Raw genomic sequence first — 22342 nt, 5'->3', positions numbered from 1 at the left:
TTATCCAATACAGATCTTTTTCCTTGGAAATGTAGTTTGAACATCAATCGGTCACCTGGCCTTTCACCTCTAATCCCTATTGCCACTGTCTGTCAATTATTAAAGCTTGTCCATTTCTCCAAATAAGTTATTTTTAAAAACGGAAATACATAGTGACTCCTGTGAAAAATATGTTTCTTGGAGAAGCACATAAATGTTCAATGATTAAATTTCTTCATGAAAATTACTTCTCTGGGTTGAAAACTAAAGTTTATAAATCCATATTTCAAAGACCTCTAGATATTTTCTTTTAAAACATAATTCCTCGATGGTAATATTAGCACTTGTAATCCAAACTCCAGTTTGAGGAAGACAACACAAAAAGAAATTCAAGCTGAGTGGCATTGTTACAAGGGTCTCCAAGTGGAGCAGAGTGTTTTGTTTCTGGCTGAACCCACTGATAGTCACAGAATGACACCCACCTTGAGCTGCAGGCCTCCTGGGATAAGAGTGTTTGCTGGAAGGCTTTTAATGTGTTGGTAGACATAAGAGGAGAATTGCTCCTGCTCAGCCTGTAATTGGGGGCCAAGTTTAGAGAGATGACCTCTGTTGCTTTTGATAGCTGTCTGCAATTCATCAATCAGCCTGTTCACCTGAAGGGGTTAAATTACAAGCGTTGTTAGCAAGTAGTAATTGTTGATGTCACACCTATTAGATTTTTGAGTGCCCAGTTTGATGTGGGGGAAATGACTTCAATGTAAGAATTTGAGCATAGATCTATGTTCAAGTAAAGTGAATAGATGATACATACATTCCTTCATTAACAAATTTTATTTATGGGAAGATTTCTAATTTTGAATTTTAATAATATGGAACAGGTACCTATTTACAATTGCTTTCTAGATACAGAAAGAAACATATACATCTTACAAGTTTGCCAAGGACTTGTAAGCTATTTAACAGAATAAGACCTCTCTAAGACTTTAAATAATCAAATATATGTATCAATGACAATATTTAATTCTCTTTTATATACCTTACTTTCTAGAATATTTTATTTTGCCATCTGTAAGTTACCTTTAAATTTTTAATACATATGTTAACTTTATTAACATTGTGTGGGCCTTTTAAATGAAACAATTCATTTTCTTCCTTCCAAATGCTTCAAAATATAATTTTCCAAATTTCATAAATATAATTTTTCAAAATATCCATACTTCAAAGACAATATTATGAATATTCTAGACAATATTTTGAATATATATACATTTCAGAATGATGCATAGAATTTTTCAGAAACAGCAAAGGTTTAGAGACATTTACCCTTTGTATTTAAATTTCTGGATTTCTAATCAACATATTTAAGAGTCAAGAACTTGACTTATGGATTACTGGAAAGACATGCAGAGGACTCAAAAATAGTAAGTTAATATTTTAATCCATATAGTTAGCAAATTAAAATCATTACAATTCTTTGACTTTTCATTATGCTATACAACCTTATATTCTAATAGATTGGATTCTTACATAAACTTTGATTGATATAGGGTAGTGACCAAAAGAGATGAAAAGCAGAAGTTCAGTTTATCCACGACTCTTTAAAGTGATCAAATTGGACCCATTTAGAGTTATAAATGACTCTGAACAAGGCATGGACTTTTTGAAATCTTGAGTTAAAATCCTGGCTGACTGAGAGATTTTGAACAGGTAATAAGACCTTCATCCACAAGTGAGGACTAATATTGACCTTACCATACTAAGAATTAGATGAGACTAAAGAACGGACAACACAACGGCTAACCTATAAAGTCTCATGTACATGTTATATTATTACAGTGTTTACATTTTTAAATAGAGTAGTTTTCTGCATATTCAGTTTTAACTGTCTTTCTCATAGATTCTCAACCTTACTTCAACGTCCACAGGTAAAATAAGAAATCGTTCTTCAAGAGTCTCTCATGTACCGACAGTTCATTCTCTTTCTGTCTCAGCTAAAAATATGGCATTTGTCCCAACCAACTCTAATGTTAAGTCAATGATTTCTATTCCTCCCACAAGAATTTCAGGAAAGTAAATGAAAGCAAGTTTGTACCGTTATCCATAGTATTTGAATATTTACTTTTCTATTTTGCCTAGTTAATTTGAAACCTATACATATGACAATGATATTATGTATATATACATATATAATACTCAATTATATTTAACTTTTCCCAAGAATGATGTTAAAGTGCTAGACTCAATATGCCAGCAAATTTGGAAAATTCAGCGGTGGCCACAGGACTGGAAAAGGTCAGTTTTCATTCCAATCCCAAAGAAAGGCAATGCCAAAGAAGGCTCACACTAGTGCACTACTGCACTCATCTCACACACTAGCAAAGCAATGCTCAAAATTCTCCAAGCTAGGCTTCAACAGTATGTGAACTGAGAACTTCCAGATGTTCAAACTGGATTTAGAAAAGGCAGGGGAACCAGAGATCAAATTGCCAACATCCATTGGATCATAGACAAAGTAAGAGAATGCCAGAAAAACATCTATCTACTTCTGCTGCATTGATTACAGTAAAGCCTTTGACTGTGTGGATCACAACAAACTGTGGGAAATTCTTAGAGGTGGGAATACCAGACTGCCTTATCTGCTACTGAAAAATCTGTGCCAGTCAAGAAGCAACAGTTAGAACCGGACATGGACCAACAGACTGGTTCCAAATTAGGAAAGGAGTATGTCAAGGCTACATATTGTCAATCTGCTTATTTAACTTATATGCAGAGTACATCATGAGAAATGCCAGGTTGGATGAAGCAAGAGCTGGAATCAAGATTTCCAGGAGAAATATCAATAACCTCAGATATGCAGATGACACCACCCTTATGGCAGAAAGCGAAGAGGAACTAAACAGCTTCTTGATGAAAGTGAAAGAGGAGAGTGAAAAAGCTGGCTTAAAACTCAACATTCAAAAAATGAAGATCATGTCATCCGGCCCCATCACTTCCTGGAAGATAGCTGGGGAAACAATGGAAACAGTGATCGACTTTATTTTCTTGGGCTCCCAAATCACTGCAGATGGTGACTGCTTACTCCTTGGAAGAAAAGCTATGATAAACCTCAGCAGCATATTAAAAAGCAGAGACATAACCTTGCCAACAAAGGTCTAGTCAAAGCTACAGTTTTTCCAGTAGTCATGTATGGATGTGACAGTTGGGCCATAAAGAAAACTGAGCACGAAGAATTGATTCTTTTGAACTGTGGTGTTGGAGAAGACTTCTTGAGAGTCCCTTGGACTGCAAGGAGATCAAACCAGTCAATTCTAAAGGAAATCAACCCTGAATATTCATTGGAAGGACTGATGCTGAAGCTGAAGCTCCAGTACTTTGGCTACCTGATGAGAAGAGCCAACTCACTGGAAAAGACCCTGATACTGGGAAAGATTGAAGGCAGGAGGAGAAGGGGATGACAGAGGATAAGATGGTTGGATGGCTTCACCAACTAGATGGACATGAGTTTGAGCAAGCTACGGGAGCTGGTGATGGACAGGGAAGCCTGGCGTGCTACAATCCATGGTGTTGCAAACGGCTGGACATGACTGAGCGACTGAACTGAACAGACTGAAGAACTTTAGAAGCATTATAGGCATATAAGAAAACTAATTTAAATTATTCCTTTTTTGGGGGGGGATGTTTTTCTTATTTGTCCCTATGTGACCAACCACTTGCTTTCTTTAAGCAGTGCTTTCTCCTAAATAAAGTGTTGGCAAACTTCTTTGTAAGAGCCAGATAAGAAATATTTTCAGTTTTGTGTTAAAAAGTCTCCATCAAAACTACTCAACCCTGGGGACTTCCCTGGTGGTCCATTGGCAAAGACTCTGTACTCCAAATGCAGGGGCCCCAGGTTCAATTCCTAATCAGGTAAGTAGATCCTACATGACACTTCTAAATATTCCACCTGTTGCAACAAAGATAGAAAATCCCTTGCACCACAGCCAAGACCCAAAGCACCGAATAAATAAATAAATATTAAACAAACAAACAACCATTTGACCCTGCAGCTATACTTTGAGAGCAGCCACGGACAATATGTAAACAAACTGACAAGGCTATGTTCAAATAAAACTTTATTTAGAAAAACAAGTAATGGGCTGGATTTGGCCCCTGGGCTGTAGTTTATCAACCCTTCTTGTAAACACATATTTCCTCTCTTTCCTTGCTTTTCTTATTAGTAATACTCTGGCCCAATTCTTCATCTCCTCATCCCCTCCCATTACTGGCATTTCAAAATAAATACTGAGTGGTCCCTGTCCTAATCTCTCCCTCTCTAAGCCATCCTGCCATCCACCTAATTAATCTACTTCCAATAGTATAATGAACCTTCCAAGTAGCTCCTTCCTCCCCTCCTACACTTCACCAACCCTACTGCCTTCTTCATCTTGCTCTTCAAGATTCAAGACTTTTTCTTACTTTCTGGAACCAAGTTCTATGCTTCCCAAATACAGTTAACTGTATAAGAAAGTTAGAAAACTTAAGATATGGCAGTGATAACTGATTCAATTTTAGTCAATGTTTTCATCTTTATCTTTACCATACTACCTTCTAGCAGTATTATCCTCAAAGATGATGGATAATAGTCTCTATCATACCAAAGCTAGAGACCAAAGCAGACCAGGTGACTTGCTCTTACAGTTATCTGACAAAATTAAATCTAATATTCAAATGCCTTAAATAGATTCTACTTGGGCTTCCCAGTAGAGTAAAGGCAGTGGTAAAGAATCTGCCTGCCAATATAGGAGACACAGGAGTTGCAGGTTTGATCCTTGGTTCAAGAAGATCCCCTGGAGAAGGAAATGGCAACCTACTCCAGTATTCTTGCCTGGAAAATTCCATGGACAGAGGAGCCTGAGGGGCTATATAGTCCATGGGGTCACAAAGAGTGGACATGACTGAGCATGCACGCACGCTACTTCTGGAAAGCATCCTCTTTGAACCTATACCCGGGACCATATAATTCAAAAAGAAATAATTTTATGTAGTCCTCAAAATATACTAAGTGACATGCAATATATTTTGCTAGTCAATAATACTTCTCTCTTTAATTTTATATACTGTACCTAATGCTATAGCATGCCATCAAAAGAAAAAAAAAAGGAGGAATTTCAGGCTTTGATTTGAGAGCATTTTTATACATGACTGGCTTTACTGTCACAATTCATAGCCTTTCACTGATAGGGGATTTCACGTGACATCAGAAATCAACCAACCATACAATTGATGATGTCATTTGCATTCTAAAGAGCTATTGGTTAGAGCCTTAAAGTTTTATTTCCTATAAATTCTTGTTGCTTCAAAACATTTCTCTATCATTTTTGCTATTTTCCTTGGCTGTATGATTATCTGTTAATGTATGTGAAGCATAATTATACTAATTATGACCTATTTTTTAATAACTTAAAATTATCAAATAAGATGCCATAGCAAAGATTAACTTACATCTTAAACATAGGAGAACATATATCAAGAATTCTGCCACTGATGTTTTGATGAAGTTTCCATCCAATTTTACTCAAACTTTGTTACTTTACATATTCATAAGGCCTTATATTCTGAAAGTGCTACATTTTTTCTCAGTTATTATGATAACATGTGTTACACCCTTAAAGATAACACTATGCATGAAATAATTCATATACCAAAATTGGGTAGGTAAAACAATATTTCTGAATCATTTTACATAACACGATTTTTTTTTCAAATCACAGATGTTGCTAAAAGGGGGAATATGTTTAAAATTCTTCATCATGAATCTTTTTTTTCGTGCAAATCCCTTTTTTTCCTCCCTCTCTACAAAGGCTATGTGAATGGGGGTAAAAAAAAAAAAGACAAAACTTGACCTTTTGTGATCCCAGCATTAATGGGTCTGTTCATAATTCAATCTATGTGTGTGTGGGAGCATCCATGTGGAAACATAGAGGCCTGAGAGACATAAAGCCTTTCCCTTTAAACATTATCTGACCCTATCAGTCCCATTCACAAAAGAAGGCTTACGTATGCATATGTTGAAAAAAACGCACCATCTCATTGTGCAGTAGAAAGCCTACACATTCTACTCTTCATTCTCTGTGGAAATGCAGCACGGAAGTGACACTTGTTCAGAATTTGGGAGAGTGACAAAAGAGCAGAAGGTAGCAAAAAAAACACAAACTGAGTATTCTGATGAGGAAACAAACTAAACTTCTGAAAGAATGCAAATGCACACCTGTCAATAAACGTACACGTAGGGCAGTTGGGTTGTGTTTCTGTGATACATTCACGCAACTCTTGAATTTCATGAAAGTCTCAAGATGATTTAGAGTGAGTACAAAATATTAATTGATGTATAATCATTCTTAAATGTATACCTATGAAAGGTGTACATTCTAAACCATACATTGTGAATACTGTATTTTAACTATTATGAATGACTCTTTGAGGAGCTCCTGGCTTTTGAGTGAGGAAAGTTCCTCACTCCTCACTCTTTGAGTGAGCATCTAGCTTCTCACTAGATGTTGGGTTTAGCTGTTGGTCTGAATGCTGTGTGGCTTTGAGTCCATATATGTCAGTGAGGAGACTCCAGAGCACTTTGTACCAAATTGTCACTTGGAATCAGCACAAAAGGGCAGCAGTCTCCATGCTAGGAAACACCATCTGGGCATACAACATATGGGATGGTCCCAAAGGCAGGTCAGTGGTTAAACTTAAGACCAAGACACTTTCTAATTTACAGCATAATTTAAAAAAAAAAAACAGAAGGGGAGCTGGGTGATAAAAATAGGTGTTTTAAACTCCCTAAAATCTCTTATTTGTTTCAGGTACAGAGTACAGTGTTTTTTTAGGCTGTGAAGTGAATGTAACCAGACTTGATGAACAAAGACTAGAAAAGACATGGGAACCTCTGAGCAAAATTAAGTATCTCTTAATCTTAAAATTAAGGATGAGCTACAGTGTAACTACCAGGAAAATTGAAGTGTGTACCATCTCTTATTCCAATCACTGTCACTACTCTCAACTTTTTAATGGGAAATTATTTTGGAAGGAGTTCTATCTTGTTTCCAGCCAGAGGTCATTTATGCACTGCCTTTAGGCTTATTTAAGAGTCCAACATTCCCATCAACTCATGGAGAAAGGGGTGACTGAAAATAAAGACATTTAAAAATATTTTTGTAACTTACTTAGCAAGAGGGCTATGATGAAGGCAATAAGGATGATATCAACTATAACTTTTGAGGAAGCAACAAGAATGCGTGTCACAAGCCTCTAACTACAGGACCATAACTGACCCAGGGTCCAAGCTATTATGCGTTTACATCCATCACCAGGTAAGCACCAATGGCCAAAGACACTAAAACAAGTCCAATCCAGGGAGTCACAACACTCCTCTGATGGACAATCTGGACTCAAGCATGTGTCACCAGCTTTGCCACATGCTCCTCAGCTTGCACAACAGACTTCCACCCAGTCTTCCCTTCCTCTCTCCTTCACTCTAGTTGAAGCCTGCATTTCAGCCTGACAGGTCTCCCAGTATTACTTAGAGCTCTCCCCAGTATGGATTTTAATAGAAGAAATGCCTGTGAGAGTATTGTTGTTGTTCAGTCGCTAAGTTGTGTCAGACTCTTTGTGACCCCATGAACTGCAGCATGCCAGGCTTCCCTGTCCTTCACTATCTCCCAGAGTTTGCTCAAACTCATGTCCATTGAGTCAGTGATGCCACCCAACCATCCCCTATCACCCCCTTCTCCTTTTGCCCTCAATTAAAACCCATACACATTTTAAGTTCCAACTTGGTGTCAACTTTTCAGAGAATCTGGAATGACATACTTTTAAACTGACAATAAAAAATTACATTTGGATATCCAGCAGATCATTTCCAAAAGGCTTGCGCTACCTCAAAGTAGTCTTATGATACATATATTATTATTATTCACAGTTTTCATGTGGAAAAATTACATAAAATAAATTAAGATTTTAAGATGAAACTACAGGTAGAAGAAATCTAAATTCAGATTTTATGATGTTTACTTTAGGTTTTGAAATACATCTAGACATATAATATTTTTGTGAAATTTTTAAAGTGTGGGCAAAAAGAAATGTTGAAACAATCTCCTCATCCCCCACATTTTTTATTTTCTCTTTACCATCATGATTTAACATCTCTGTATATGAATTAGGACAAAACTTGATGTCACTGACTTACACATCAAAATATAATCACCGTCAAATTAATGACATAAAAAATATTCTCATAGTGTATGGAATGTATTTAGAGATTATTACACAAACACACACACACACGCGCGTTTGATTTTTGAAGCAAACAAAAGGCATTTGGAGCCATAACTGATTAAGCAAATATGTGACTAAATAAGTCCTTGTGAAGGAGGAATAGTGATGGATATAAATACCAAGTAAACATTAAGCTGATAATAAAGAAGGAATGTCAAATAAGCATTAATAATGTTGAATTTTACAGAAAAAATAATTTTCATTTCCAGCTTTGCTAACAAGGTGGCATTAAAGATTATATTTTTAGCATAATGATCATTTTCTTGCAACACGTCATTTTCAGTTCCATTGAAATTGTAGTTTTACATAAAATATCAAAGAGCAAAATAACTATAATATTTAAAATGTAAAAAATATTTAATCTGTTCATTCTTTTAGATTGTTTTCTATTTATTCTCCAATATCTTGTTACTATAGATATAATTTTAATTATGCTAATTCAACTAGAGATTTTTTATTTCATTTCCTAAAGTTGACCATATCAACATATATTATAGATACATTTTAAATTTACTGTGAAAATTTAATAAAACTCTTCTTCCGTGATAAAAATCATGCAGAGAACAATATCTCTTTAATTTATAACTAACAACCTAGTTTTTAACTTGTTAAATTAAGTGTAATCACTTGTAATATTAAGTGAAATGAATCGGAACTATAACTTAAATCTATAAAATTGTTTTCGTTTTTTGAAATATTTTATACTGAGATTTCCAATCAGTGTTTACAATATAATCTTTAATACTGTACATATATAAGTCTCAAATATTAATATAGTCTCTAACTTAAAAAGTTGAATTCACTCAGGAAAATTTGATGTGTTACACCTGTTTATCTATTGTAAAGTACACAGCTAGCAAAGGAAACGCAATTACAGTGATAAGAAAATATTAAAACCCCAAAGCTTGGATAGATTTCTTTGCCAAAATGTCAAAAGAAAATTACATGAAAGTTTAATTTTTAAATATTCATGCTCTCTTATTCTTTAAGTTGCTTATAGATTTTATTTACTGACAGTAGTACATGGAAATTAGCAAATTCATGATCTTTCCTCACAAAGATTAAATGCTTTTGCATTCCAGGAAACTACATGAAAATCATTTTCCCCTTTTGTCTAACACCAATTTTGTATTATTATTTCATTTATGGAATATGCTGTCAACTTCACAGCATGAGCTTTGGGGAGAAGCAGCCCCGCTTTAATAGTTCTTCATTACAATATTGCCTACAGAATCTTATGATTAGCTCACTTAGCCTTGACATTTATAAACTACAGTTTTTTTGAGATAAGAGATAACATTGCTAACGTTCCTCAAATACAGAAAGATAACTCTATTCCTAGAAAGTCAGAAAATAAAAATAAGATTTTATTATTTATTTGAAGTTCAATAAAACTGTAATGTTTTTCCTATGTTGGCACATTCCGTAATTCCCAGATTCTGGTTGCATGTAATAATTTCCTAAATTAGGAAATTTATGAGAAAAAATTTATTAGTATAAGAAAATTATAATATGATTAATTCCTTCAAGAATATAATTATTTTTCACAGTGCCTATATCAATAAAATAATTTCCAGTTTTGACCAGTTGTTTCATTGTTGTTATCAGATAACTATAGTTGGTTCACTACCAAACCCAAGTAAAATTTGTCTTAATTTTATAATTAGTACTTCTTGCAGTCTTACAGTACAGTTTAAAAAGTAAGTTCCTTACTTCTGCTTGGGCCTGGCGGTGTTCTTTCACTGTCATTGAAAGAATGACTTTTTCAGTAACTTTCCCTTTCTGTTCATTCACAGCCAGTTTCAACTAGAAAAAAAAAAGCAAATGACATGAAAAGTGGCATATATTGACAACTAATAGCAATATTTATTCAAACAACTAATTTAGCATTATCATGGAAGGTGATTCCAAATTAATTTGGCTTATATGTATGTGAAAATTAATTTGACTTAGATTAAATAAGTCAAACTGTTTTTATATTTAAAACATTTAGCACTGAATTTTGCACTTCCACTTTTATTGTTTTTAAGCTCACTAAAATATAATTTGGGAGGAGGTTCCAAATAGCAAATATTTGACACTGGTGAATACTTTTTAAAAGCATTTTTCAGAATTAACATAGCAACATTTTTTTAAATTAGGCTGATATTTTCTGTAAAGTGTTTCATTGCCAGTAGGGAATAAATTGGTTGCTGTTATGTCAGGATAAGAATTCAAGGATATAAACCAAAAACAAATGTTAATTCACTCTAGAACAGTTCAGAATGATTTACAATATTTCACGGCAAAGAGTATGCTGTATCGTAAAATACCTAAAAGTTACTTCCAACCTGCTCCATGAACAAAGCCAGATAAAGATTTTCTACAGTATTGCTATAGACTTATGTTACAAAAAAGTGAATGTGACTCATTCTTTATAAACAATCCCCATCAAAACAAAATGCTATTTCCAAACAAAAGGAAAAAGCTAAACTCATACAATAATATTCACTCAACAGATTGGTAATGACAGGAAGAAAGAAAGGAACAGCCTAATACAGAAACTTCTAAACTGAAATATTTAACAGTTCTTAAGTAACAGACATGCCATAGAGTATCTTCTTACTGAATATTAAGAATGAATTAATGACCATGCTTTTTGTTTTGTTTTGTTAATGGTGTTGTTGTTTTAAATAGGCTTTCTCAATAATAAGCCTAGCAAATCATGTTTGAGTTAACAGGAATCTTAAATCTATACCCTGCCTGAAGACCCACTCCTCTATTTGGGATAAAATGGGGGCAGGGGTCAATGCTATAAGAATAGTATCAAATCTGTAAACTTTTCTTCCACTGATACGTGACACAGCTCAGTATATCAGAGATTCTGTTTTGGTAGAAGGGAAAAACCTAAGGAATCCTTAGGTGATCCTGAGGATCACCCTAGATAAGGAGTTGACAAACATTTCCATAAGAAATATTTAGGTTCCGGGGAGAGGGAAACACACAAGTCTCTACCCATGTAGCACAAAATGAGTGAGTGAGTGAAAGTTGCGCAGTCATGCTGACTCTTCGTGACCCCATGAACTGTAGCCCACCAGGCTCCTCTGTCCATGGAATTCTTCAGGCAAGAATACTGTAGTGGGTTGCCATTTCCTTCTCCAGGGGATCTTCCCAACCCAGGGATCAAACTTGGGTCTCTCACATTGCTGCTGCTGCTGCTGCTGCTGCTGCTAAGTCGCTTCAGTCATGTCCAACTCTGTGCAACTCCATAGACAGCAGCCCATTAGGCTCCTCTGTCCCTGGGATTCTCCAGGCAAGAATACTGGAGTGGGTTGCCATTTCCTTCTCCAATGCATGAAAGTAAAAAGTGAAAGTGAAGTCGCTCAGTCGTGTCCGACTCTTAGCGACCCCATGGACTGCAGCCTACCAGGCTCCTCCATCCGTGGATTTTCCAGGCAAGAGTACTGGAGTGGGTGCCATTGCCTTCTCCGTCTCACATTGCAGGCAGATTATTTACTGTCTGAGCACCAGGGAATGTAGCATGAAATATATAATAAATAAATAAATGAGTGTGGCTATGTCCCAATAAAACTTAAAAAAACGAACAAGTGACAGACTGAATTTGGACAGCAGGCAATGTTTGCCATTCCCTTTCCTAGACTGAGAACCACTGACAACAAGTTTAAAAAAAAAATCATGTGATATTCATGATAACTACAGTTATGATACAACACGGTATATTTGAAAGTTAGTTGACAGTAGGTCCTAAGAGTTCACAAGGAAAAAAATGTTAAACTATATGAAATGATGGATGTTTAAACTTACTGTGGCAATCTTTTCACAATGAATGAAGTTCAAGTCATCATGCTATTCACTGTAAACTTATACAGGGGCCATACGTTAATTATATCTCAATAAAAATGGGAAAATACCATCATGTGAGACTGTTCTTAGAATCAGTCTCCCAAAGGAATATATATTCTCCTGTGCTAAAGTAATACAGAAAATGTAATATTATAAAAAGTCAAATATCAAACTCAACTTCCACATATGGAAGCCTATGTGTAAACTGTCACCAAGATCATCTTTTAAGAAATTAATTTCCAAATGTAAAAACATCAGAACAAATCTTTTTTGAAAGGAAGCAAAACAAAACAAAAACAGAGCTAGGGAACTCCTTGGTGTCCGAGCAGTAAGTCCAGTTCTAACGAGGGCTCCTAGGGCTGTGACGTTTAGAGCTGTTTTCAAGTAACTCTTTAAAAAGTAGGAATTCTTTACCTCTAAAACTACTACAGTTGGAAAAAATCACCACATTCTTACATTCAATTTATAGCACTATCCTAATCTACATAAGCTGAGGGAAAAATGTTGTTAATATTACTGAAAAGCATCACAAGCATAGTACCAACAGAGAACCCAGCACGACAGTGAGAAATAAACTGTCCACAAAATACAAGGATACATACAGGGGGCTTTTTCTGAAAAGAGACCAGACATTCTAAAAGAGATATATCTTAACATAATCATCTAGAGAAAATTATTGAAAGTAAAAAGTCAAATTAAGAGAGTGCGTTTTCTAACAGCATCTCTTCCTCAAATTCCAGACACAATAACAATAGTAAGATTCTTCTGTCACTTCAGAGGAGGACGTACTGTTTCTTCATTAAGACAAAACTAGATGCTTTGCTGTTCTTATCTAAGATACATGAAATAATTTTCTGTCAATGGACTTCAAATTTCTGAGGCTAATTTTCACATATAAAGAGGTAGAAACTTCAAATTAAAAATAAAAAACAAGTGGGAAGGATGAACCTTAAGGGCATTACCTTAAGTGAAATAAGTCAGATGGAGAAAGATAAATAGCAAATGAATGACCTCATTTACAAAAGCTCATAGATACAGAGAACATTGGTGGTTGCCAGAGGTGGGAAGGGGGTTGAAGGATGGGCAAAATGGATGAAGGAGGTCAAAAGGTACAAACTTTGAGTTTTAAAATAAGTCATGAGGATGTAATATACAGCATAGGGACTATAATTAATAACAGCATATTACATATGAAAGTTGCTAAGAGAATAGATCTCAAAAGTTCTCATCACAGGAAAAAAAATCTGTAACTATGAGGAAGGTTAACTGTGAGGAAGGTTAATGACATTGTGGCGATCACTTTTCAATATCTCTCTCAATTATAAAAAAAAAAAGGAAAGATGGCTCCAATTTGTATAAAACTATGAAAAGTCAAATCTCTACCAAACAGAGGAGTGGAAAATTAAGTCACCATTTTCTAAGTATATCGTGGTCTTTTTTTAAAGTGAGAAAATACCCACAAATATTTGGTATACACATCAACACTTAACAAGTTAAATATGAAGGTTTAATTCACCATTTTCCTCAGAGTTTGCCACTAAGATTTTAAAAGAGTGTAAGTAACAAATACTGGCTTTCCAAAACTAGGTTAAAGTGGGCTCATTCAATATTAATGGTAACCAGAAAAGAACAGCCAAGGGACTAGTCAAAGACAGTAGCAGGTATGGAAGAAACAAAGAACATGATGGCTCTGTCAAAGAGAAGTGAACAAAATGATTCAAGACAATGATCTGGTTAGAGAAACAAGATTAAAAAGGAGGAAGTTCCCCTCAAACCATGTCTATGAATTAAGAAAAGAAATCCAAAAATACACCTGAAACAACAGATCCCAATGAAGTGATTTCTAGTGGTAGTTACCTTTTAAACTATATTTTATATAAAACTATTAATGCTAGAGCTCCCCTGGTAGCTCAGTTGGTAAAGAATCCGCCTGCAATGCAGGAGACCTGGGTTCAAGCCTTGGATTGGGAAGATTTCCTAGAGAAGGGAAAGGCTACCCACTCCAGTATTCTGGCCTAGAGAATTCCATGGACTATATTAATGCTAAGGCAGCAGATATTCTACTTTCTCTAAAGCCTTAAAAGCTCATAGATGAGTAATGAATAGTTTTATAGAAAACATTTGGCACATTGTGACCATAATAGAAAGTACTCTTAATTTTGAGGAATTCTTCAAACATGTGCTGTCTCAGAAAAGCTCTGCTATGGACATCCTAGAAAGGAAAACAGGCTCAAGACCTCCTGCTGGAGAAATACAGATAGAACAGCAGCTATCTCATTTTATATATATCATTAACATTATATGGCTACTCTTTTCTATTTTCTTTTTTTGCTGTGGATAACTTTACTGTAAACCATGTGCTATTTTCTTTTAACTCCCCCAACCCAGGTGGCTCAGTAGTAAAGAATCTGTCTGCCAATGCAGGAAATGCAAGAGACCTGGGCTCCATCCCTGGGTCCAGAAAATCTCCTGGAGGAGGAAATGGCAACCCACTCCAGTATTCTTTTCTGGAAAACTCCATGGCCAGAGGAGCCTGAGGGCTACAATCCTTGGGTCACATGACTCAGCACACATACACAAGTAAAATATTTTAAAGTGTATTTATGAAAATATAAGACTGTGTAAAAATTTAACATGATAGATACAATAAAATCTATTTTATAGGAAAAAATAACTCTAAAGTAAACTCCGTAGTCCAAGTATTAATGTCTTTATAAATGGTACGGTAATCAAACAACCTGGTATGTTCTATGTAATTCATATTGACATTCCACATAGGTGTTAGCCAAAGAGAGAAGAGCCTATTTATCCAGCCAACCTATCAGTGCTTGGACTGTAGTTCTGATGCAGTCTTCGCTATGTTCTCCAGAAGAACAGCTTACAATTTAAATGTGAAGCATGTGATACGTGTTGAGTACAAAGCTCTTAATAAAACAACATAACCCAAGAAGAAAACCAAATCTAAAAAAATCTATTTTTGATCAGTAAATACTGATATATTAACAAATTATTTGATCCATATTTTACATGCAGATCAATAGGCAATACAGTTTAGCATAAAAAACAGGACAATCAGCCTTCATATATATTGACAAGTTTTCCAAAGGTCTGTTAATATACAAAAGACTGGGACAAATTACTTATTTATATATACAAAACATGGTTATAAAGACCAGCTGCAGGTATTTTTTTGGAAAGTGCATTTTAATAAGGTCCTATTCAGTTAGGGAACAAATGGGGAAGAAGTAGTTTGCACTACAGAGTTTAGCGCGAGAGCTTTCTCTTTTTCTAACCACAAAATCAATCATTTGTCCAGACTGTGGGAGTCAGAGTTAGTTACTGAAAAGAGCTCCGTATATAAACAAGTCAATAACTCATTGTGTGTTATTGTTGAGCTGAAGAAGTCGGCTTTCAAAAAGCTGCCCCTGCTTCTCTCAGAATGAATGTCACTGTATTCAGAGACTGGGAGAGAGTCCTTTGTTTCCAGCCATTGCTGGCTGCCATTTATGTATGGGAACAGAAGGTGGCTGCTAGGAGGGTGGGGGAAGCCACTATTTGGTATCATGTATGTCGGAAAAACTCTGAATTCTGTCAACCTAAATAATTTGTATCTAGAAATGCATTAATGTAATTGATAAAGAGTGGCCACACACACAAAAATTGGTAAAGTAATTGAATGATAATGAGCCTGTATCATTTTAAATTGGACCAGGCTGCTATTTTTGGTTCACTACATGCCAACAAAGATGAAACCAAAGTATAAGCAATGGTTTGAAAAGTTCAGATGTACAAAATGAAATCGGTAAACAAGTCAATATGTCAAATAAACGCTATCTGTTCCTGCCATAAATATTAAAGGTAATTCATGGAACACTCATGGGGGTCTTTACGTTTCTGTGTTTCTTTACGAAATGATTCTATGTGCTTAACACTTATAATGTTAGAGAAATCTGAATTATTTTTGACTTAAAATGAATTTAAATATCCTTTAGAGTTGAAGTAAATCTAAAAATTCATAAGATATAAATATTATACTATTTATTTCATCTTAATGTTTATTAAAAATCTGTTTATTCAAAATCAAGCTAGGGACTGTGAAGAAGCACCAGAACCAGGATTGAAGACTTATAATTAGGCCAGGCAAATGAAAAATACACCTGGTCTATTTAATAAATGATCCTTATGGTGGGGCAAGGAGGGGTAGTCTCTGAAATCTTTAAACAAAAGCTTAGCTCTTAATTAAATAAAGTTGGAGTTGTAGGTAAGGAGATAGTTGGAACCCAGAACTGAATCCAGTTGATTCCAAATCACTTCCCCAATTTGGAAAATCACAACATTAAATCATATGACATGCTCTCCCATGCTGTACTAGACATTTATCTAGGTACAAACAAGCAAAGTGTAACATGGTTGAGATAAAACATAGAAAGTGAGAAACAGTATACAATGGAAGGTACAAACAATAAACCTATAAATATAAAAGACAAAAATATTATTGGAGGATGGAGTGGTTGGAGAAAACAGAAAGTCACAAATGATGGGTAGTGTCTAACTAGGGAAAGAAGTGATAATATAGGGCAATATTATTAATTCATATTAATTAATTACTAACTAGTAATTAATTACATGACAAAATTTGTTCTAAATATGATTACTGATTGGTTTGACATGACTTTGGAAGGGGGAAGAGAGAAGGCTGAGCCTTAAAAGCATAAGTGGAGAGACAGGGCAGAGCTGATCCAAGTGAGTTGAACTTGGCAGTGGTCTGACTGGAAAGAATGAAAACAGGGACTAGATGGTTAGTGCGGCTGCTGCTGCTGCTGCTAAGTCGTTTCAGTCATGTCTGACTCTGTGCGACCCCATAGATGGCAGCCCACCAGGCTCCCCCATCCCTGGGATTCTCTAGGCAAGAATACTGGAGTGGGTTGCCATTTCCTTATCCAATGCATCAAAGTGAAAAGTCAAAGTTAAGTCGCTCAGTCGTGTCTGACTCTTAGTGACCCCATGGACTGCAGCCTACCAGGCTCCTCCATCCATGGGATTTTCCAGGCAAGAGTACTGGACTGGGGTGCCATTGCCTTCTCCAATGGTTAGTGCAACCCATACCTAATCTATTTCTGAATTTAACTATAAAGTAAGTGCTGGTCCTATAGTGATGGCGTAATTAAGGACTTAGTGCTTAGCTTTGCCTTGGTTCAGCCCCATCCTCACAAGCTATATACTTATATATATACTTAGTTCCAGTCTTAAGAGATATTCCCTTAAAGTCCTGACCTAGCTCCCACTTCTAACCCAGTTATCCCACTTAAATCCCTTCTACAAAAAAATTCAAGAATGCCACTTTTAGACTTGGGGAAGGAACAGCACTTCTAATTCAAAACTGGCTGTGAATTCTGGCTCTGCCATATATTATTAGTTCTGAGACATTTGGCAATCAAGATGGTTTATACAGTCCAGGCCTTCCAAAGCCAGGGATTCCTCTCCCATCCTTGCCAATTCTTTGAGAAAAAAAAAAAAGCTACCTTTACCAGAGTCTGCAGCTTCTTGAAGTCAGTTTAAAAGACAATTTATGAAAGAAATTTTCATAATATTTAAAAATCAGCAAATACTTTACAACCATTTTAAAACAGAAATATTTTTTAAATATTTATAGTTTGTCTAAAGGGATACACCCAAAAAAGATGTCCTTTGAATTATAGGTGACTGGAATGCAAAAGTAGGAAGTCAAGAAACACCTGGAGTGACAGGCAAATTTGGCCTTGGAATACGGAATGAAGCAGGGCAAAGGCTAATAGAGTTTTGCCAAGAAAATGCACTGGTCATAGCAAACACCCTCTTCCAACAACACAAGAGAAGGCTCTACACATGGACGTCAGATGGTCAACACCGAAATCAGATTGATTATATTCTTTGCAGCCAAAGATGGAGACACTGCATACAGTCAGCAAAAACAAGGCCAGGAGCTGACTGTGGCTCAGACCATGAACTCCTTATTGCCCAATTCAGATGTAAATTTAAGAAAGTAGGGAAAACCACTAGACTATTCAGGTATGACCTAAATCAAATCCCTTATGATTATACAGTGGAAGTGAGAAATAGATTTAAGGTCCTAGATCTGATAGATAAAGTGCCTGATGAACTATGGACTGAGGTTCGTGACATTGTACAGGAGACAGAGATCAAGACCATCCCCATGGAAAAGAAAAGCAAAAAAGCAAAATGGCTGTCTGGGGAGGCCTTACAAATAGCTGTGAAAAGAAGAGAAGCGAAAAGCAAAGGAGAAAAGGAAAAATATAAGCATCTGAATGCAGAGTTACAAAGAATAGCAAGGAGAGATAAGAAAGCTTTCTTCAGTGATCAATGCAAAGAAATAGAGGAAGACAACAGAATGGGAAAGACTAGGGATCTCTTCAAGAAAATTTGAGATACCAAGGGAACATTTCATGCAAAGATGGGCTCAATAAAGGACAGAAATGCTATGGACCTAACAGAAGCAGAAGATATTAAGAAGAGATGGCAAGAATACACAGAAGAATTGTACAAAAAAGATCTTCACGACCCAGATAATCACGATGGTGTGATCACTGACCTAGAGCCAGACATCCTGGAATGTGAAGTCAAGTGGGCCTTAGAAAGCATCACTACAAACAAAGCTAGTGGAGGTGATGGAATTTCAGTGGAGCTATTTCAAATCCTGAAAGATCACACTGTGAACGTGCTGCACTCAATATGCCAGCAAATTTGGAAAACTCAGCAGTGGTCACAGGACTGGAAAAGGTCAGTTTTTATTCCAATCCCAAAGAAAGGCAATGCCAAAGAATGCTCAAACTACCGCACGACTGCACTCATCTCACACACTAGTAAAGTAATGCTCAAAATTCTCCAAGCCAGGCTTCAGCAATATGTGAACCGTGAACTTCCAGATGTTCAAGCTGGTTTTAGAAAAGGCAGAGGAATCAGAGATCAAATTGCCAACATATGCTGGATCATGGAAAAAGCAAGGGAGTTCCAGAAAAACATCTATTTCTGCTTTATTGACTATGCCAAAGCCTTTGACTGTGTGGATCACAATAAACTGTGGAAAATTCTGAAAGAGATGGGAATACCAGACCACCTGACCTGCCTCTTGAGAAACCTGTATGCAGGTCAGGAAGCAACAGTTAGAACTAGACATGGAACAACAGACTGGTTCCAAATAGGAAAAGGAGTACATCAAGGCTGTATATTGTCACCCTGCTTATTTAACTTATATGCAGAGTATACATCATGAGAAACGCTGGACTGGAACAAACACAAGCTGGAATGAAGATTGCCAGGAGAAATATCAATAACCTCAGATATGCAGATGACACCACCCTTATGGCAGAAAGTGAAGAGGAACTCAAAAGCCTCTTGATGAAAGTGAAAGTGGAGAGTGAAAAAGTTGGCTTAAAGCTCAACATTCAGAAAATGAAGATCATGGCATCTGGTCCCATCACTTCATGGGAAATAGATGGGGAAACAGTGGAAACAGTGTCAGACTTTATTTTTGGGGGCTCCAAAATCACTTCAGGTGATGACTGCAGCCATGAAATTCAAAGACACTTACTCCTTGGAAGGAAAGTTATGTCCAACCTAGATAGCATATTCAAAAGCAGAGACATTACTTTGCCAACAAAGTTTCGTCTAGTCAAGGCTATGGTTTTTCCTGTGGTCATGCATGGATGTGAGAGTTGGACTGTGAAGAAGGCTGAGCGCCGAGGAATTGATGCTTTTGAACTGTGGTGTTGGAGAAGACTCTTGGGAGTCCCTTGGACTGCAAGGAGATCCAACCAGTCCATTCTGAAGGAGATCAGCCCTGGGATTTCTTTGGAAGGAATGATGCTGAGGCTGAAACCAGTACTTTGGCCACCTCATGCGAAGAGTTGACTCACTGGAAAAGACTCTGATGCTGGGAGGGATTGGGGGCAGGAGGAGAAGGGGACGACAAAGGATGAGATGGCTGGATGGCATCACTGACTCGATGGATGTGAGTCGGAGTGAACTCCGGGAGTTGGTGATGGACAGGGAGGCCTGGCGTGCTGCGATTCATGGGGTCGCAAAGAGTCAGACACGACTGAGCGACTGAACTGAACTGAAAGGGATATAAAAGAGAATTCTCTGTGCTTACCTTAAATATATTTAACACTAAATTAAAGAAACAAACCTCTTTAAAAATCTCCTTCCTTCCCTGTTTGTTTGTTTTTTTTTAAGTAATCATAAAACAATTTTAGCTCTTCCACATTCTGTGGGGAAAGTGATGTTGCGTTAGTGCTGACTTAATAGCCAGATTGTAAACTTTCTGCTAGATATTCTGTCACAATTTGGAAAGCCTAATTTGGAAACCCAGCAATTGAACCGGGGTCTCCCTGCTTCAGGCAGAGTCTTTACCAACTGAGCTATCACAGAAGCCCTTAGGAAAGACACTTGCCTAAATTCAACTCAGCTTGCCCTCTCAGACTGATTCTCCATTTTCTCCAATATTGTGTGCAGTTTTGGAGAGACTGTGCTACTTTGGCCAACGGGTAGACCCCTGACTCTCCCAGACCAATCATCCTCTCTCTTCATAGATATAGAGTCATGAGGGAAATCACACAGAGATGTAAACAGCTGGAGAGAATCTGTCCCATTAATAGCACGTTCAAGAGTTTGTTCCTTAAATCCAGATGTCTGGAGTTGTTTCAGTTCTTTCTACAACCCCTTTCTTTGGTCTTTCCTTGAATCCCACTTGCTACCACCTGCCACCCCATTAAATTCTTCTTTTGCCTAGGTTAGCCTAAGCCAGACCCCATTGACTATAACCAATAAACTCTAACAGATATGTCATATATATCCTCACAATAAATGTCCCATTACTTTAGACCATCTGAATGAGTCTCTATCCCTAGTAACTAAAATATCTCACTCAAAAGTCTTCATAATCTGTCCTTCAGGTATTATAATGGGTAATGTAACTAAAGTAATGGTTTAAAAAATATCCTTTTCATTTTGGCCTTCCCAAGAACATGACTGCCCAAACTATTCCAGGCATCCCTAGGATTTGTCATATAACATTGCTTTTGTCGTGTATAATAGAAATGTGCAACAAAACAATACTCTTGCATATAAGCCTTAAAAAAAAAAAAAAAGACTGTTGCCTTGAAAGATGAGCCTCTCAAGAAAACTCTTTACCCTCCACCCCCAAATTAACCATATAAACAGCTAAATTTAGATGACTCAACCTATAAATTCTCTCTTGTAGATCAGGAGTAATGACTGACTGTTATTAAACCTTTGCTGGAATCAGAAATAAGATATAATGTAAGAACAAAATAGAAGCCTACTTTCTTCTGTCCTAGAGGAAAAACTGGAAGATGTCTCAGAGAGAGAAGCAGGAAAGTAGCCAGAAGGATTAGGTCCTAAGTTCTCCTTTTTTAGGGTGTGGCTTGGGTTTAGCTTTCTGGAACCACCTTTGGTTTCTGTGTCCTGTGACGTGGAATCGGCTCAGTGAAGTCAGCCACAGGCTATCGGCGTGGTGAGGAGAGTGGCTGTAGTGAGAGCAGCCCCACAAACCACTCGAGCCAGGGCCAGATGGGTGTCTCAGTCAGGCCTTTGGGGGCCATCTCTAATATCACAGGAAGTCAGGTTTAGATTGCATCAGCCAGGAAGCACCACCAGAGAAAGTGCCCGAGTCAAGAGAGGAGACCAAGTTCACACACTGAAGGCAGAAGAGCAACCAGGTGGACAAGGGACAAGACCATGGCAGGCAGCTGCTGTGCTAACCAGTGACTTCAGCGGGCCAGCATGAGGCCAGGGGCCCCTTCTCCCAGTGCCTAAGGATATGAAAGCCACACCTCTTCTTCCATATACTACCCAAAGGAAACCAACAGAACACAGGAGAGTCTATTTGAGAAAAATAATGATCTAAAATAACAATTTAAATGATCTGCTCAGACTAAGCTTTGAACTGAACTGGACAGTTATTTTTCCCCCAGATTCGGTGGGCAAGAGCTCAGGAAGCAAGTGATACGTGTCAGAAAATACCTCAGTCATTTAGTTATTTTGCACACAGTGTGTATACACTTTGTGTAAGAGAGTCAGTCTATCAACTGAGCTAAGGAACAGAGTTCAGCTGAGAAGCATATGTGGCAGGCTGCTTAATTAGACCAGCCCTGCGTCGTTTTCCACACTAGAATGCTTTTTGGTTTTTACA

At 36.9% G+C, this 22342-nt stretch overlaps 1 protein-coding gene across 1 annotated transcript in view; it reads right to left on the bottom strand.

Moving 5' to 3' along the window:
- The window catches only part of DCDC1 (doublecortin domain containing 1), a 469967-nt gene that overhangs the window by 254533 nt on the left and 193092 nt on the right, over positions 1 to 22342 (bottom strand). The window contains exons 9-10 of the mRNA XM_006060826.3: positions 10003 to 10095; positions 462 to 632 (exon numbers count right to left, since the gene is read on the bottom strand). Coding sequence (XP_006060888.3) covers positions 462 to 632; positions 10003 to 10095 — 264 coding nt within the window. The remainder of the gene's footprint in view (positions 1 to 461; positions 633 to 10002; positions 10096 to 22342) is intronic.

Source organism: Bubalus bubalis, chromosome 16 (genome assembly GCF_019923935.1).
Source record: "Bubalus bubalis isolate 160015118507 breed Murrah chromosome 16, NDDB_SH_1, whole genome shotgun sequence".
NCBI lineage: Eukaryota > Metazoa > Chordata > Mammalia > Artiodactyla > Bovidae > Bubalus > Bubalus bubalis.
This window is presented reverse-complemented; position numbering and strand designations above follow the sequence as displayed.